This window comes from Colossoma macropomum, unplaced genomic scaffold (genome assembly GCF_904425465.1).
Source record: "Colossoma macropomum unplaced genomic scaffold, Colossoma_macropomum, whole genome shotgun sequence".
Taxonomy (NCBI): domain Eukaryota; kingdom Metazoa; phylum Chordata; class Actinopteri; order Characiformes; family Serrasalmidae; genus Colossoma; species Colossoma macropomum.
This window is the reverse complement of record NW_023494789.1, coordinates 23,683,651-23,703,292: the sequence shown is the minus strand read 5'-3', so window position 1 is coordinate 23,703,292 and position 19,642 is coordinate 23,683,651. Positions and strand designations below refer to the sequence as shown.

The 19,642-nt window shown below is 40.0% G+C and overlaps 1 protein-coding gene across 3 annotated transcripts in view; it reads right to left on the bottom strand.

Annotated features, from left to right (window-relative positions):
• LOC118808146 (phosphoinositide 3-kinase regulatory subunit 6) overlaps positions 1 to 19,642 on the bottom strand; it is a 45,429-nt gene that overhangs the window by 11,956 nt on the left and 13,831 nt on the right. For all 3 annotated transcript variants that reach the window (XM_036570611.1, XM_036570610.1, XM_036570609.1), the window contains 10 exons: positions 17,735 to 17,826; positions 14,014 to 14,082; positions 13,791 to 13,923; positions 12,868 to 12,937; positions 12,502 to 12,688; positions 8,985 to 9,132; positions 7,025 to 7,111; positions 5,548 to 6,001; positions 1,792 to 1,885; positions 401 to 517 (listed from right to left, as the gene is read on the bottom strand). In XM_036570611.1, coding sequence (XP_036426504.1) covers positions 401 to 517; positions 1,792 to 1,885; positions 5,548 to 6,001; positions 7,025 to 7,111; positions 8,985 to 9,132; positions 12,502 to 12,688; positions 12,868 to 12,937; positions 13,791 to 13,923; positions 14,014 to 14,082; positions 17,735 to 17,826 — 1,451 coding nt within the window. The remainder of the gene's footprint in view (positions 1 to 400; positions 518 to 1,791; positions 1,886 to 5,547; positions 6,002 to 7,024; positions 7,112 to 8,984; positions 9,133 to 12,501; positions 12,689 to 12,867; positions 12,938 to 13,790; positions 13,924 to 14,013; positions 14,083 to 17,734; positions 17,827 to 19,642) is intronic.

Below are 19,642 nucleotides of genomic sequence, written 5' to 3'. Positions count from 1 at the left end.
TTCAGGAAATGAATTTATTCTTTCATATTAAAAATGTTTAAGCATTTATAAACTATGATTTTACTGAAATGCTCCATATTAACCCATTCATTTTGGACTCGCTCGGGAGCGCCCTCTAGTGTTTGAGCAACCCAGAAGACATTACAAAGTGGCAACTCTCCTCTCTACAAGTTCTCTGTTTGAGTCACTTACCTAAATGAGTGTAAACCATAATGTCAGAGAGATCAGATCTGAGCAAAAAATCGGATTTGAGCAATGAAGCTTGTAATGTGAACGTAGCCAATGACGTAACCCAATACTACAAAAAGCTCATATTTGATTTAAAATGTCTCTTTCTCATCCACTGTAAGCTACACAGTTTAAGGCTCTTCTGAGTCTGGAGGAAACGTGAAATTAATACCGTTGCGACAAATTTTGGGATCATGAGGCCCAGGCTGCTGATGTTACACTCGTACCACGGATCCACCATTCCCAGATATGACCCCAGCACACACGGGTTAGAGTCCAGCATGTTCTCCTACAGACAGAACAGAGCGGGAAAATCATTACAGTGCTCAAAACAAAAAACAATTTCTAATTCAGCCCTGCACTCTTAAAAAAGAATAACAATAAACAATAGGCCTTGTTCTTAAGAAGAAATTTCTTCTTAAAATCCACTTAAGCAGTTTATATGAAGATTCTGACATTCATCAGTGTTTTCTTATTTGGGATTTGTTCTTAGGTAAAACAAAATCTACACACACTCAAAAGCACAGAGGTCAGAACAGTTCTGCACTTTAAGAAAACATCATGAATCTGACGTAGACTTTTTCTTAGGACCTTTCTCAAGAACACTTTTAAGCAAAAACTTACGAGGATATTCGAGAATGAGCCCACTGTCTTTACTAAAGAACCCTGGATTAACCATCTTTTTTAAGAGTATGGGGAACTCATGCCAGGGAAACCCCACCAGAGGAACTTCCTTTAGATAAATATATAAAGATGTTGTGACCTCAGTCACGTCGCTGTTCTATATAGTTTAAAAAAAAATAAAAAGAAATTAGTTAGTAGTTCTGTTTCAGGTCATGTTCAGGGACTCTTATTTTGAAGGGCAGGGCTGGGTTAGGCTGTGTTGTGCTGTAGTGAGTGTCACTGAGTTTTGTGGACTCATGTTCAATTTAAATTATTCAATTTAACATATTCAATTTAAATTATTCTGTAACTACACTTATTATGTAAGTTGTGGTTATGAATGTGAGGAACTGGAGTGTAACACAGACCCCCAGAGTTTAAGGGGTTAAGTATGCAATTTAGTACTAAATTATCAAAATATAAAAAGTAAAATGGTAAACCAATAAATTATGCAGCAATAGACGAGCTACAGTCTGTAACCATATACTCATATAGTGAAGCTATAATATTGGTGTTTCTAACAAAATGGCCAGTGAGTGGAAGCACAAGGGAGGTGTTTCTTATAAAGTGGCCAGTTAGTGGAAGCACAAGGTAGGTGTTTCTAATAAAGTGGCCAGTTAGTGGAAGTACAAAGCAGGTGTTTCTAATAAAGTGGCCACTTAATAAAAGCACAAGGTAGGTGTTTCTAATAAAGTGGCCAGTTAGTGGAAGTACAAAGCAGGTGTTTCTAATAAAGTGGCCACTTAATAAAAGCACAAGGTTGGTGTTTTTAATAAAGTAGCCAGTGAGTGGAAGCACAAGGGGTGTTTCTAATAAAGTGGCCAGCTATTACTCATTGAGGAGTGTGTGCACCATGGAAACCAGTGCTTGTTTGTGTGTGTGTAGGTTGGTAGTTTTTACCGTGGCTGGGTTGGAGGGCTGCGTGGTTACAGGGATGTAGAACATCTTGATGTTAACCTTCTTGGTTAGAAATAGCCTCCGCGCTTCTCTTTTTCTGTTAAGCATAGAAAAGATATTCAGGTTTCTGAGAGCAGGAACAGGGTAGTGAGAATCTGCTGAGAAAGATGAAGATTTCACTAAAAAAAAAAAGGCTTCCTTTTTTCTGCAGTAGTCCAAGCCGGCCTATCATGGCCCTTTAGGTCCAGGCTGGAGCGGCACAGAGAGCCAGTGTGGAGTAACCGAATTTCAGCACAAACAAAAATCTGTCTGATACAATATTCTGCTCAGAAACAACAGCGTAGATCAGTAAGGAGAACATTCTGTTCTGAGAAAGCAGGCACACTTAAAAGAAGTAAAAAAGGGAAAAAGCTGAGAGCAGAGCTGTTTTGGGGTTTCTTCTGCTTTTTCCTGCAGAGGAACTTTTTTGGTATTAGTCATGGATCTCTTTCATAGACACTCTGTAAACAACCACAGGGAAGGGTTGCAGCTGTGTCTCTAACCAACATACCAAAGCAGGAGTTTAAATGCCATCATAAGATCAAAAAAGAAAGGCATTTTCACAATACACACTGTGCATCACAATAGATGCAGGCAATATGCATATATTTTACTGTTATTGTGATAAATTTTGTTATCGTTTGCTTCTCTGAGAGTATCGTGGATATCGTCAGTCCTTAAAAATCACTGACCAACTGCACTAAAGGTGAAATGTGCAATAAAATGTGCAATAAAAATCATTGTACCCAGAGTTTTTAATGGCTATTTTTAAATAGGGCACTACCGTCTTGTGTCTGTGTGTCAAAATAAGTATCGTGATGTGATATTTTGCCATATCGCCCATCCTACATCACAATATTTAGTTTATCTGAGGTTTGATGAGTTAAAACAGCCAAAAAAAACCACCATCCAGTGTTTTCTGAACTAAATCCAACTAAACAGCACTAATTATATTCTCTTTGTAATTTAACATGTAGATGGTCACTATTTAAGTACTAAAGACTTCCAAGACAAGCATATTGTGACACTAACGTATCACGGTAGTGATAAATATAGTCGCCTTAGTCTATATTATAATTATAGGCATTTATTTCAGGTTAGGTTTGTGTCAGGAATTTCCAAAATGTGTATATTCAACAGCAGCACCTCTCTGTTATGTACCCAGATCGAAACCATTGCATTTGGGGGAAATCTGTGGGTACCGAAACCTGAAAACCACAGCACTGTTTGTGCAAACTCCTCTGACAACTTCCTTGACCTTTAAAGGACTCTGAGTGTGAGCACTCTGCACGTCAGCGGTCCTGTTCTTTAGTCTGACTGTCATTCTGTGAAGATTACATTTATCATTTCATGATATGATTTCATATGAGCACAGGATGCACCTAATAAATTATGGTATTATTGGTTGACTGATCTCATCAGTATTAGTACAAAATCTTGTATCTCCATTTTTGTCGTTTTTCAGTTTTTGACATAAACTGAAAATGCCTGTTGTCCTTTACATTATGGGCGAAGTTCATGATGAATGGACCAAAAGAAATGACCCAGAATTACTGGGTTCCATTGATTTACATTAAAAGTAAAGAATGTTTTTTGCGTTCTCCTGTAAAGTTACCATTTTGGAGATTTTGCTCCAATAGCAGCGATATATTACGCTAATATGTATCTTCATTACTATAAAATACTAGACTAAAAAGTACCATTATCTACAGACACACACAGAAAAAGCTCAAAACTGATTCAGTGAAATGCCAGTTTATCCTATTAAACTCCAGGGCTTATTATTCATTTCATTATTACTCATTCAGTATCTACTAAAGCCCATGTGTCAAACACAAGGCCCGTGAGCCACGTCAGGTCCATGGCACCATCCTATTCAGCCTGCAAAATTATTTTAATTTTCTATTGGTATTAGCCCGTTTAACTATGAGCTTCACTACAGTTGCCAGCATGCTGCATGTGTGCTCCCAACCCCCTTCCCAACAACAATCTATGGGACAGCACCACAGTAAAACGATGTCACGTGTCCAGTTTAAGCGAATGGGCAGTTTTAAAAAACCTACTGTGCAAAGAGGTTTAACAGTCATCTGCAGCTAATTTAGTCTACTGTTTCATATAAAACAATCAATAAATAATAATAATAATAATAATAATAAAAGTATTTTTTAATCATGCAAGTGTTCAATGGCTATTTTTGCTGTTGTAGTTTTGGTGTATTTTGTATAAACAGTGGCCAGTTGGGGTCATGGCAAAATGTTAAGTAAAAATCAAATAACAACACAGCCCAAACTTGCTGAGATTTTTAATACGTCCCTTTTAGAGATTGAGTGTAACACTCCTGTACGTCCTGTAGTTGAGGGAATAACTGAAGTGTGGACCCTCATAAAGACCTATCAAATAAAAACAGATCAAAGGATTATTACAGCTCATAAATTAGTTGGTCGGTCAGCTGCCTGATCTTCTGTGGGTCTGAAACAAGCTAATCACAGCCGATGCTGCAGGTCTCTAAAGTCTGAGCGTCTTTGGTGAATTGCAGCCTCAGCTGAATCTTAATGAACCACTCGGGATCGAAAGAGGAAGGTTTTCATGTTGGTTTCATGCAGAAACCCACAACCCAATCAGAGACCGCTACACTGCCCATCAAAAGTTTGGGGACAGCCTGTGCTTCCACGGGCCAGATTCACGAAAGTGTCTTAAGAAAGTAATTTTTTTCTCAACTTCATTCTTAAGAAAAAAGTTATGAAAGATAAAATAAATTACTTAAAAAACTTAAAAATGCTCTTTTTTTCGTTTCTTGAGTATTTTCTTGAGAATAAGTGTTGTTTTTTAAAACATTCTGTTCGTAAATGTGTTCTTAATCTTACGATAGCTTCACACTCGTCTCAGGCTATGAGAGACCAGTTGAGCAACTGAATTTATTGAACTCAGCGCTGCTTCTGCTGCTCCTCATCCTTGTCTGTCACCCCACAATTATCATATTTTCTAAGGAGGATCTTTTCCTGTTGGCAGTTTCTTCTTCCATCACCTCTAATCCTTGTTTGCTATTTTTTTAAACACTTGGTTTGATGTTATTCCTCCATTTTGCTGCTCTGAGTGGATTAAACTAAATAACGTAAATAACCGTTAATACAAAAATTAAACTGTATCTCACGTCATTTATGGTATGTGGTAAAATGCAACATAGCATACATAAAAACAATGAAGATATTCTTAAGAACATCTTAAGAAAATAATTAAGATTATCTTAAGAAAATATTTAAGAACATCTTGAGCCTTTTTGAGAACTGCATTTAAGAACATTCTTAGGAACTTCGTAGTGTTTGTCTTACAAATTTTGCAAGTTTTTTCTTCAGAAAGCTTCTGAATCCAGCCCCAGGACAGCCAGAAGAGAGAAGAGAGATCATTTACATATATTACTCTTAAAGGCACAGTAACTAAAAAGCCTGATTAATTCTAAGGGATAAACAAAGGCTGGAAAATAGTCATGTGGAAATGAATTATGGCTGTTTTTGGTACATAAAACTACATAAACACCATGAGTGAACTTGGAAAAATTTTGTCCTATATGAAAATGTAGAACAGGGGCCCTTTAATGGAGAAGATTAGGCTGAATGGCAGCAATGGCAGCAATGGCACCATGAGTTGACCTTAAAGGTTCAATTAAAAAACATCAGACAGTCAGTGCATTTGACAGCTGGACACACAGGGTCTTTCACTCACCTCAGCCAGTAGTAGGCCCTAGCAAGTCGTCCTAGGACGCGGTCGTCCCCCATCACCACGATGTTGGCCGTGAAGTGGCGCTGCTGTTGGAGGAGCATGTTACTCTGACCAGCTTTCCTCTGCAGCGTCCTCCTGCTGCCCGCCGTGTCCTCCAGAGCATCCTGCATCAGAGCCATGCTGTCCGTCACCGAGGGCTTCATCTTCATCCCTCCGCGCCGGGACAGCCGACCTTGCCCTGTGTCTGCCCTCATGCTTCTCCCTCCCCCCCACTCTGTGTCCGAGCTCTCAGCCGGCTGCATGTCCCGCTCAATCCCGCTGTCCGTGGACATGATGGAGTGACGTGGCATCTCCGAGTCCAGATCCGTCGCCAGGTCGGGGAGGTCGAAATCGTCCGGGGAGAGAGAGAAACTGTCTGAGATGGAACTGGAGCGGATGAACTTGGTGAGCTCTCTCCCTGAGGAGGGAAGTTGTGGTGAGTTAGGAGGTGAGAAAGATTTGACATGAAAAAGCTCAACACTTAACACCTCTGAGTCTCACATTACGCTGAATATTTCCATTTTATGATAATATTATCTTTAAAAGATATTTGGCAGCATATGTTGACACAGTATTGTATTACAGTAACAGTTAAAAAACACACCTCGACACACCTGCTCATTAAGAATTCTCCCAAATAAACTGTGTCTCTTTAGTAGCGGTAAATGCCACATTACGTTACATCCATGAGCTAATGACAGACTTATTGTTGATGAGTGCACCAGTGCCCCCTACTGTGAGCTCCACCTTTACATGCCGTTGCATTGGTGTAGAAATTTCACTCTCAGTTCGATCCCACACTAATGAGTCTATGTTCTCACCACATTTAGCCCATAAACTTCTGATGGTTATACCTAGACGTTCTCGTTATGAGATCATGTCTGGTCCAACAGGATTACCCTTTATTTTGATGCAGCTTTACACACTCTTGCTCTCTTAAGCAGCTTAATGAGGAACCATAAAAGATGTGATTCCATACAGTATACAGCCTAAAAGTATCCAGACATCGTTCTGATGAGATGAGCTACTTTAAGGTCACCCATTGCTGACACAGCTTGCATAATCTCCATAGAAAAGCACTGACCAACAGAATGGGATGCTCTGGAGCAGGCAGGTCTCCATACCCAACGCCAAGCGTGATCCAGAACTGACCATCCAACATCAGTACCTGACCTCACTAATGCTTAATCAAATCCTCACAGCAGTGTTCTAACATGTAGAAGGCTTTCCAGAAGAGCAGAGGCTGTTACTGCAGCACAAACTCACTATTAACACCCTTCTTTACAGAAGAAACGCTGGAGGAACAGGTGGACACAAATGAATGGATGTTTGAGCCTCATACAGTGCGAGGCTCAAACATTAATCACACTGTTTACACAGATCAATTAAGTCTCCACACACACAAACAAACACAAACGTTTCCGAAAGAGATCCCACTCACAGAGCTCTTCCTCCTCCCACCACATGTGGAAGCTCATGTCCGGACTGGGAAGCGGAACGTCGGCCAGCGAGCCGCGGGACAATGGATCTGAAAAACAGGAGCGACACACTGACACCAAACCCAAACAGCACTTCTATAACACTTCCTTCCCCGAGAGAAAAAGATCATAAATAATACACACTCTCTTTGGAGAAGTGCATGTGTGTGTTATTTGTATGTGAGGGAGTGAGAGAGCGAGAGAGTAAGTGAGTGAGGGAGTGGGTGAGTGAGTGAGTGAGTGAGTGAGTGAGTGAGTGGATGAGACAGTGAGTGAGTGAGTGAGCGAGTGAGTGAGCAAGTGAGCGAGTGAGGGTGTAAGTGAGTGTGTGAGTGAGAGGGTGGCTGAGTGAGTGAGTGAGTGAGTGAGTGAGTGAGTGAGTGAGTGAGTGAGTGAGAGAGTTGGTGGGTGAGTGAGTGAGTGAGTGAATGAGTGAGAGGTTGGGTGAGTGAGGGAGTGAGTGAGTGAGTCAGGAAGTGAGTGAGTGAGTGAATGAGTGAGTTAGCGAGTGAGTGAGCGAGTGAGTGGGTGGGTGAGTGAGTGAGTGAGTCAGGGAGTGAGTGAGTGAGTCAGGGAGTGAGTGAGTGGGTGGGTGAGTCAGGAAGTGAGTGAGTGAGTGAGTGAGTGACAGAGAGAGAGTTAGTGAGTGAGGGAGAGATTAAGTGGGTGAGTGAGTGAGTGTGTGAGCGAGTGAGTGAGTGAGTGAGTGAGTGAGTGAGAGAGAGAGTTAGTGAGTGAGGGAGAGATTAAGTGGGTGAGTGAGTGAGTGTGTGAGTGAGTGAGTGAGTGAGCGAGCGAGCGAGTGAGAATTCTTTAAAATACTACAGAAGAGCAAAAATTAAACAGCTTAAACTAAATGAAATAATGTAGACCATTTTAGAATAGAATAGAACATTGTAGAAAGGAACTGAACTGAACTGAAAAGAACTAAATGCAATATTATGAAATACAACAGAATTAATCTCTGCATGGTGAAATGGTTGTTCAGATTGATGGAGAATGTGTTGGTTCTATATAGCACCAAAAGGGTTCTACTAGTAACAAGAGAAGAACCTTTCTGGTGCTATATAGAACCATTTTCAAAAAGCTTCTATACCGAACCATATACAACACGTTCTCCGTCAATCTGAAGAACTACTTCACCATGCAGAGAGCCATTTAAGCATGCAAATGGTTCTTTGAGTGTGGAACCACTGTCTTTACTAAAGAAAACTTGAAGAAGCTTATTTTTTAAGAGTGTAGCTCCATTAGCTCATCTGAAGGGGCAGCTTCCACCGCCAAAACCTCCTCCACATCAGACATGAAAACCTGCCACGTTAAATTGGCCTACACTGGCATTTTGTTGCCTCTCGAACATGCATGTCTGCACTGAACAACAGTTGTTAACAGTTGGCTTGACATTTATTGAATGATGTTTTGAAAATCGTGCACTCTGTTCACTTATTTGGTAACTGTGTAATGTGAACTACTTTTGAAATAACGCTAAATGACAAAAAGCATTAGAGGTTTTATCACCAGCAGCTCATCTCAACTTTTTAGCACAAATACTGTCACATACCATATATGATGGTGGAATGTCTTGCAAGTTATTAAGGTATCAAAAAATAGATACCACTCTTGCCTGCCCTCCTCTGTGTGCTACTCTGTGTATTACTGAACATTTTGGTGTAAGTCTTTTGGTGTAAGCATTATAGATGCTACCAGGTAGACTGATGAACGTAGCGACTAATGAAGCTTTCACTGCACGGTATCGGCTCAACTCAACTCTACTTGTCTTTTTTGGTTCTCCATTGGGTGCTATCTTTGGTGTACTATGTGGTGAAAAAGTGGCTTAACAGAGCAGGACTTTCTTAGAATTTTGCAAACAGTCAATAGAACAGAACAGAACCAAACAGAGTAGAACAGAACAGAACAGTGCTGTACCTTTCCCAGTGCTGAGCAGCACCTGAGTGTAGAGCTGTTGTAGTTTCTGGATCAGGTGATTCTGACTGTCTTCATTCTTGCAGTCTGCAGCGCTCTGTTCTACGGCTGCCAACACCTCCCCGAAATAACACTCCACATCCTCCAGCTCCTACACACACACACACACACACACACACACAGAGTTAAACACACACCTCTCTAAAATAACATTACACATCCTGTAGCTCCTACACACACACACACACAAACACACACACACACCTCGCCGAAATAACACTCCACATCCTCCAGCTTATATGTATATATCTATATCTATCTATCTATCTGTCTATATATGTAATTAATTATCTATCTATCTATCTATCTATCTATATGTATATATATATATATATATATATATATATATATATATATATATATATAATCAATAATTTGTGGTGAAAACAGCACATTTCAATTGAGGACATTCTGCAGGTTTGCAAATGTCATGTTGGACATGTGGTCCACACACGTACAGCAAGATAGGAACACACACACACACACACACACACACACACACACACACACACACAGGGTTAAATACACACGCAGAGATATGCAAACAAATATGAGCAAGACCACATGCAGACACAGCTGTAGACTAGTGCGCGCGCACTCACACACACACACACACACACACACGCACAGAAGTGCGTACAGCGTGCGGTCTGTCGCGTGGGTGTCCGTGGCTGTTCTCTCAGTTTTTTCCTGTTCATCTTTTTAAATTTGGAAATAAACTCCACCTGCCTGTCACAGCGCTCCCACCTTCTCCTCATAACAGGACTCTCTCTGGGGCTGATCACATACTTAATCAATAAACCACTGTGAAAGAGTTTAATAATATCATAGCTGATCTACTAGAGCTGGACCCGAATATTCAACTATTTGGATATTCATTTGTTGGGTGGGTATTTGGTTTTAAATTCTGGGATTTGGATATTGTTTTTTTTTTTTCTTTTTTGGCTAGATGTAGGCTAGCAATGAAGGCGAAACTGCAAAATACTGTAATGTTCAGGGTTCTCGAGGTCATAATGCAGCTTTACTAGCTGAAAACAGCGCCAAACACGGCAAGAAGAAACACAGCCTCTTCAGCGCTAATAGCTAAAAACACAGCCATTTGCTGTACTACAGAAAACCCACCACTCCCTTCACCATAAAAGTTCTCATACAAATGAACCTAAAACAGCCCAGCATAAACATTTCTTCTCTTAAAAAAACTTTAAACCACTGAACCTCTGTGAAACGCTGGCTGACCCATGCATGCACTGTGCTGTTACCCACTAGCCCGCAGCTAAGAGATACTAGCAGGCCTGGTAGACAAAGCGAAGCCGCGCTGTGGAATGTGGTTGTGATATCTATTACCAACTGGTTAGCTTCACAGCAGCAACCATAGTGACAGTTTGCTAACCCACAGCCTAGCTAACATTAGCATTACTTGCTCTTACAGAAACATCTTAACTCTGAACTCTTCTCCGTTGAGTCTCCATGACGACTTCAGTACAGACTTAATTTAGGACAGTAGCTATTACAGAATAACAGTTCCTAACTTCATCATCTCATCATTAACTCCAGATAAGAAAACAGTATTACACAAACATCCTAACTAGACTAAACCTCCTAAATACTGTGCTAACTTTAGGATAAACCCCAACAGTGTCTTAACTTCTGTTTAAGCCTCCGTTTCTATCGTTTTTAGGCAGCTGTGTCAGGCAGCATAGTTCACTACTAGCATAATGAGGCTACATTTATTTATACTGTAAAACGCTGCTTTCACTGTGAGATGTTTTTCTTTTCTAACTCTGTGTTTTAAAAATCTGCAGACACTGCAGACTCGACCTCCACCGTCCCCTCTTATTACCTTCGTGTGTTAATGTTGATGATAAAATATCACAGTGATGGTGGTGAATAATGAGGAGACGGAGCTGAACGTGTGTCTGTTTATTAGGAGGAATAACGTTAGCGCACTCAGCTAAAGTGTTTGGGAAATGGAGACTGAAACTGGGGAGTGGCGACACTCTGATAAACAGCAGGGGGCGCTCTCACAGTATTCACAACTTACAGTTTATCACACTTTAGTTTTGTTTGACCTTTTTTACAGCAGCTGTAACTTATATTTTGACATTATTTTGATTTCATGTTTATGTTTTAGCTGTGTATGTATGGCCCATTGCTAGGAAACAGACATGACAGCTGATTGTCGACTTCCATTCAGTAGGTTAAGATTTCCTAACTGGAGATAAGATGCCGTAAGACAAGACAAAACTCCTAAAAATAAGATCAGATTTGCTTCCGTAATATGAATTTGTGAAAAATCTTATCTTGACCTGTCAGATCTTAACTCAGGACTAAAGAAAGTCTAATTCGGCCCCAGATCTATGATATTAGTAAAAGAATGTGCTGTTATCACAAATAAGATGCTTCTCAAACAGTCAGCTTGAGCATTATAACAGACTAGAACAGATTTCTGCTGAGATTACACTCTAATCTAACACAGCTGGCTCAGGCAATCACACACATCTGTATATGAAAGAAACTCAATGGTTCTTGCGTGCACATTCAGAACACAATCTGCGTCGCTATGGAAACGATTAATAATTTGTTTCATTAGAGATTTTGTTGTACTACCACGGAGCCCTGCTGGTGACATCCCGTATAAATAAAAATAATGCATGGCCATGACTTAGTATGGTGTGGGAATGAGATAATTAAGTTGTGGCCACAACTTAGTAAGGCGTGGGAATGAGATCCTAATGCCTGGCAACAACTTAGTAAGGTGTGGGAATGAGATAATTAAGCCTTGACCACAGCTTAATAAGGCATGATCTTGTTCCCACACCTTACTAAGTTGTGGTCACGACTTAATTATCTCATTCCCATGCCTTACTCAGTCGTGGCCACACATTAGGATCTCGTTCCCACGCGTTACTATGGCGTGACCACGCATTATTTTTATTTATATGGGATGTCATCAGGAGGGCTTCCTTCACTACTGATAAAAGGTCACAGAACATCAGTATGTACCCTCCTAAAAAGATGGTTCTTCAAGGGTTCTTTAGTAAAGACACTTGGTTCTATTTAGAACCATGAGTTCTATATAAAACCATTTGCATGCTTAAATGGCTCTTTGCATGGTGAAATGTGTTATATATGGTTATACCTAGCAACCTTTTTGGCACTGTAATAATAGCAGAACCCTTTTTGGTGCCATACAGAACCATTTTCAAAAAGAACACATTCTCCATCAATCTGAAGAACCACTTCATCATGCAAAGAGCCACTTAACCCCTTAAAATCCAGTCTTAATACATATTAGAGCTTATTATTCAATATTTCCAGAGACTTCAACGCATACTAGTTCAACTACGCTTAGGTGTTTGGTTCTAAATAAAGCTGTTCCATCTACTAAAGAACCCTAGAAGAACCACCTTTGTTAAGAGTATAGGTGTGTGTTGTGTATGTCCATGAACAGCGTGCTGACCTGCAGGGCCTGAGCGAGCGTGGGGCCATGGCAGTGTTCCTCTCCCAGAGCGGCCTGTAGGGAGCGCTGTACCACCTTCTGCATCAGACTCAGATGAGTCTCCGTCTGCCCTGCAGCTTCAATATCAGCCCTCAGAACCAAACTCAGAGACTCGGAGAACACGACCGGGTCCGCAAACACAAACACCCTGCACACAGAGCACCGGGAGAGAGGAGGATTAGTCCAATAGACCAACTCTAGTATATATAATATTATTATAGTATTAAAGACAGCTAAAGGCATGAAGACACACTTTAATAACCTGTTGCTGGGGGAGGGCCTGTCTGCTGTGTGTATGTGTGTGTATGTGTGTGTGTGTCTCCTCACCACTCTTGTAGAGGATAGTGTTCATTCCTCAGGCTGTGCTCAGACACCAGCATCCTCTGATACAGCAGCCCTGTAATCAAAACACATACACACACACAATGTCAGAAATAAGGCAAAAATACCCCTAATTGACCCTTATATATAACTTTTAAATGGACTGTACTGAGGAAAGTGTTTGTCAGGTTTGTATACACACCATCGTATGCAAACGTTTGGGCACCCCTGGTCAAAAAAACTTTTTTTCACATATACACACATACAGAAGACACATTTCTGCACATTTAAATGATAAAATAATATAATATGTATATCAAAACAGGGTTAGGGTTTGGGATAGTCTCCTCCCAATAGAAAGTACCCTATAAATGATAATATTTGTATACATTTAGCTTATTACTATCTAACTTAATGTTTTGAGTTTAAAAAGATCATAACACAATGCTCTGTATCTCTAAAATGGCACTTTTACAAGAGAAGGAAAAAACATTCTAAACTTGTAATGGAACAAGATTTTGGGCTGTTTTTGTTTGTCCATTCTTTGTGAAATTAGAACTAAAATGTACACATGTGAAATCATGATGCATTCTCCTCCTTTCAGTTATTCTGTAAAGCTGAAATTTAGGCCACATGACCAGTTTTATTCGGTGTGATTCTGCGGGTAGCACCTCACAAAAATAGAAAGTAATATGATGTCCTATAAGAGTTATTTCCTGTGACGCTGGCTGAATTTGTCTCCAGCGCTAACACATTTTATTCCGAGCTCTTGATTAACTGCAGCAGTTTAAGGTAAATGCAGTCAGTAAATCTGCAGGTTTGGGTGCTGTTGTTATGTAAAGTGGTATTAGTGTGCAGAGAGCAAACAAAGCCCTATTATAATCCTCTGTGAGTGTGTGTGTGTGTGTGTGTGTGTGTGTGTGTGTGACCTGGCGTAGTCCGCTCCGTCTTCAGCAGTCGCGTGTAGCTCAGCCCCACAGAGCAGAATGGCTGAGGCAGAGTCAGAAGCCTCTTACATGCATTATAAATACGCTTATACAGATCATCAGGAATATATGCAGCCTGGAGAAACATGAGAAGAGAACAGACCTCAACACTTACAGTAAAGACACAAACAAAACAATCACACTGCAGAACGGAGAATCTGTGTACCTGTATGACGGCGTAGATGAGGGTGTGTAATAGCGGGATGATGTGGGTCTTCAGGTCGACTCTCTCAGCCTGAAAACACACCATCAGAGTCAGAGTCAGAGTAAAAGTATCAGCATCAGAATCAGACTAAGAATCAGAAATAGGAATGGAATCACAGTCAGAATCAGAAACAGAAACCAAATCAAAGTCAGAATCACAATCACAATCAGCATCAAATTCAGAATCGAAAGCAATATCAGAATCACAATCAGCATCGGAATCAGAATCAAAACCAGAATGAGAATCAGTCACAATACGAATCAGAAACAGGAACAGAATCAGAGTCATAGTCAGAATCGCACTCAGTATCAGAATTAGAATCAGAGCCAATGCCAGAGTCAGAATCACAATCACAATCAGCATCAGAATCTGAATCAAAATCAGAATGTGAATCAGTCACAGTCAAAATCAGAAACGGGAACAGAATCAGAGTCAGTCAGAATCATTATTCATTATCAGAATTAGGATCAGCGTCAGAATCAGAGTCAAAAGCAGAGTCACAGTCAGTCAAAATCAGCATAAGAATCAGAATCAAAATCGAATTCAGAATCTGAATCAAAATCACAGTCCGATTTAGAAAAAGGAGCATAATTAGAATCAGAGTGAGAGTGAGAATCACACTCAGCATTAGATTCAGATTAAGAGTCAGGATCATAATCAATAACAAAATCAGGTTTAGAATCACCACTGGAATTAGAATCAGAATGAGGGTCAGAATCAGCAGGAGAGTCAGTATCAGCATCTGAATTAGAAACAGAATCAGATTCTGATGCTGATGCTAATTCTAATTATAATGCTGATTATGTTTCTGATTCTGTTCCTGATTCTGTTTATTATTCAGGCGCTGATACTGATTCTCCTGCTGATTGTGTTTCTGGTTCTGACCTTCATTCTGTTTTTGATTCCAATGGTGATTCTCATTCATATTCAGCATCAACATTAGTATCAGCTTTAGAATCTGAATAAGAAATAGAATCAGAGCCAGAAACAAAATTAAAATAAAAAAATAGAAACACAGTCAGTATCAGAGTGTACAGACTGAACAATACTGTAAGTACAGTAATTCCATCTTTTCAGTGTGTACAGCTACAACTGTATTGTGGCATCCACCACAGGCCGTAGGAGGCAACTCGTTCCCAGTAAGAAAGGACAGTATCACTTGTTTCTAGCAATGTTGTTCTAGTGGAGATGTGTTTGTATTGCTTGTGTTGCTGTGTTAGGCTGTGGGTGACATAGCAGGGGTTAATGTGTCTACCACGTAGAGAAAACATACAGCTACCAGTGACCTACCAGTGTTCAGTGGCGCTGGGCCTGTGGTTTCCCCTTGCTGCATGTTCAGTAAAAGAGCACTTGCCTGTAAGCACAGTGTTTCCCGTGTCTTATTCTATGCTGATGCCACAGTATATAAAGAACTCTGTAACTGAACTGCAGTGAAGGAGAATCACAGGCGTGTTTGGCTGTACATTGATTCATAGGGGTCTAACAATGTGAATAGTGGAGTGTACAACAACGTTTACAAAGTCTGCAAATGATCAGCACCAACTGACCCTTCACTTATGATAATAGTCACAATAGGCATCTGAGACCCCCTAATTAACCCTTTGGACACCCTGAAAATGAAGTTATGATGTTACGCTGTTCATTAGGGGAAAACAGACACTCAAATACAGATTCAGTGAAGCTAACTGTTTATCTGCTTCACCCACAATCAGCTTTAGTCTTTGATGTTCTTAACTAACTAGAGCTGCAGCACTGCTCTACCTCAGGGTGGCGCTGTAGCAGACTGGCTCACCTAGTTGGTCCTTCATAGTCTAGAAACTGTAACTCTGCCCGGATTTCCCTGAAAAACTTTACAATGTGCTGCAGCAGATCTGTAAATCTGAGAATCCAGTTTCCCGAGAGTTTGGTGTAAAGAGTGACTGTTCCTCATTTCTCACACTGAGGAAGAGCGCATTACCATTCTAGAACAGAGCATTTACAGAAGAAGAACTGATAAAACAAACATTTTGTTGCCGTTGAAGTATCAGCGCCGCTATAGTGAGTGAGTTAGCAACCAGACAATATGGGACCCCCCTGAATACCAGGGGGTATTTGGCACACTAGATGCATTGAGACAGATACTGGTATCAGGTATCAGGCCAACACTGTGCTGAAATACTTGTACACATAAAAATTTACAGATACCAACATCCAATACCTGCTAACGGACAAACAACTTAAGTTAGCGGTAAAGAAGGTTCTGCTCACATGAATTCCAGCACAGTCAGACACAAAGCGGTAGGTCACTTTAAGAATTCTGCCATGGCAGATTCCCACCAAGAATACACTGTGTGATTTTAGACTGTTTAAAAACACATACAAACACTTCCCAAAGAGGGGTGGAGACACATAAGCTAACAAAACAGAGGCGAAAAGGTCAACAGTGGCTACCGAAGTCCATCTATGTGACCTAACTCTGTATAACTGAATAGACTAGTGAGGCATAAACTTTAATATGGTGATTTTTTATCTGTCTTTGTAAAATAGGCTGTAGAGAAACTGTATCGTCGTATGTTTTAGCACTCAGTGTTAGGAGTGCTGCTCAGTATCTCAGCATGTTTGCTCAGTACTCATTCTAAACTAAACAGTTTTATTGATAATCGATCCGAAGACAGAGCGTCTGTAGAGGCTGTGTTTCACATAGCAGGTCAGTCAGGCAGAGTGTTTTCATACATTGTAAGTATATAAATCGTATCTTTGTCTGAACATGATGGTCTAATCAAATGTACAGTGTGAGTCACCAAAGAACAAGATTTCTGAAATCACACAGTGTCTGGCTTTAGAGGACATTCAGCTACAGCTCAACCAGCCAATCAAAAAACTCCAACAAGATGTAAAACTAGAAGTGTGAGCTCCTCAGATGTGTTAGCCTCAGATGCGAATCCTGCTGTCGAAAGAGACAGACGAGGATCAAAACTATGAAACGTACTTTACTTACAGCCATACAACTGCAGCGCTACTCGATCCAAGATAACTAATGTAGCAGAGCTAGCTAAAACACTTCATTCAAAGTAATTCAGCATGGTATCAGACTCGGTAAGGTCCATCTCATACTCGGTCAATCGAAATGCATTTAAATGGCAATTTCCTCACATGGTCCAGCTTTGGTGCTAGTATTTAAAGTAGACAAACAAAGCTACAGCTGTGAGAACAAACTGCAGTAACTGTTGTTCTATGACACTGAGATGTTTGGTTCCTGCAGTCTGTGAGCTTTTTAATAACTATTATAAATAGGTTGAAGTCATTACAAAATGGTACAGATCAAGCTTGGCAGGTTGGGGCTGTTTCCTTCAGCGTTCCGAAGCCTCCTGACACTCTTCCGGAGGTTTCAGCCTTTCAGTAAGCATAATTATGTTGTGATTATGTGACACTGGCTGTGATTCATCACTGAAATGTTTCCTTGTAATCTAACAAACCAAAACAAAGGCATTGTTTCTAAAAACTCAGAAGTTTGTCTAATTCTATAATCAGTTATCCAAACACTCCCAGATACTGAATCTGACACACAGAAATGACACGGCTGACTGGACAGTCACACGCTGTACAGCACACTGCGAAACCGCTCTGTTTTGCATGGTGAGCAGCAAAAAAGCTCAGATAAACACTATAAAAGCGAGTCAGCAGTGAGTGTGTGGTCACTTACTCTCTCCAGCTCCTTCACAGCCACTCTGACCAAGGCCAGATTCTTCACAGGATCAGACTGCACCTTCTTATGTAAGGTCCATCTCAGCATTCCTGTAAACACACAAACACAGAGAGAGTTGTATTACTGTGTAATAAGCAGGGCTGCAACGAGTAGACGACAGAGTTGACTATATCAACTATGAAAAATGCCGTTGTGGGCTTTTTATTTTCATTGCGTCATTAACTCTGCAAAACTGCTGTATAATTTCAATTCGATTTATCAAAAATCCTGCATAGTTAATCGGTTAAGATGTAAACAGAGTTGTTCAGAGTGGTTTGGTGTGAAACGCTCCATTCTAGAGAAACTTACCTAGTCAGAATTGTTCACAGTGGTGGTGATAGAAACCAGATGTCCACCTCTAAAAGCTCCCTCACAGGGAGCTTTTACATGAAATGGTTATAAATACCTTGAGACATTGTTTTACGATAGTTTTGAGAAGATTTTGGCCTTAAAATCCATTCATGGTGGAGGGATACATAATATGCAGGATGTTGTGAGGCAAAATAGTCCCTAAAGAAACCATATTATTTCAGATTTTCCACTATTTTACCATCATCAATATTTCATATAAAACTCAGAAGACACATGTAGGTTCACTGGTGGTTTTGAATAGTAAATAAAATGTCCATATTTGTGTTGTGGTCATGGTGACCCCTGGTTCCTATCACCACCATTTCACACCAAACGACACACAAAATTTAAAAAAGTGGAGATGAAGTTTCACAACATGGCAAACGACACAAAACAAAATCTATTCAGCTCCTGTTGATAGCTGATGCTGTAAGCACTGGCTAATGTCAGCTCAGTAAAGGTAATGTTAAACTATATGTTAGAAAACAAAATGTCTTGTAGAAAAGAGGAACATTTCAGTGATGTTAAGCACAGTGTAGTAAAACTGAAGCCATATGAAGGAGGACGCTGAATAATGAAATTGTTATATTTGATTGATGTTTGATGATGATATATGCTTTTCAGATGCTTTGTGCTTATTCTTGTTTCTATGATGGCTTATGAATGAATAACTTAATGGCTTTTGTGTAATGTACAGTAGCATGTATAAGTTTTGTATATGATTTTTTTATGTGTAGTTTTTGTTATACTAAAAATAGAAGCCAGAATGTCATAGTCATTTTATTTTTTTTTTAAGGTTTTGGGTTAAGCAATGGGCGGTTGTGAGTAATTGTTTTGAATTATGTCTATGTTTGATGTGATTAATGTTGTGTCTGCTGCCCTGTCATGAGATGATGTAAGAGGGCAAACAGTACAGGGAGGTAAGTGGTTTTGGGTGGGCTGTTAGAAAATGGGAGTTTAGTAAAAAATACTGTTTTGATCATACACTTCCTTACCAATATCTTTAAAAGGCAGTTTTTCATTAAGTTGGACCTAAAGGACTAATCTACTACCACTTTTCATTCATATTTCATTTTTGTAAATGATTTTAACGTTACTTGAGGATTGTGTGTTAATCCAGCCTGGCTTTTGCATTTTTCAAGGCATGGAAGAAATAGTCAACACAGAAACTGTAATGCTCTGGTCGACTTGGGGAGAAAAGAACAGTGACAACATGGACGATGTTAAATCTGTTTTCGGATGCTTTCAGGATGATGAAGTTGCAAGCATTAAAACTCAGAATCTGTAACATATACAATCAGAAAAACACAAAATTGTTCATGCCAGTTGTAAATGAAGTAATGTTTAATGTAAAAACCTTTAGCCATCAATTAGACAGTACTCAGGTTTCTGCTTTACAACCAGCAAATAAACTCACAGAAGACGTGAGGTAAACGTTACGTAAAACTCAAATTTCATGCCGCGGCTTTAAAAAAAAAAAAACTTCATAGCACTTTACCTGAAAGTATGAACACA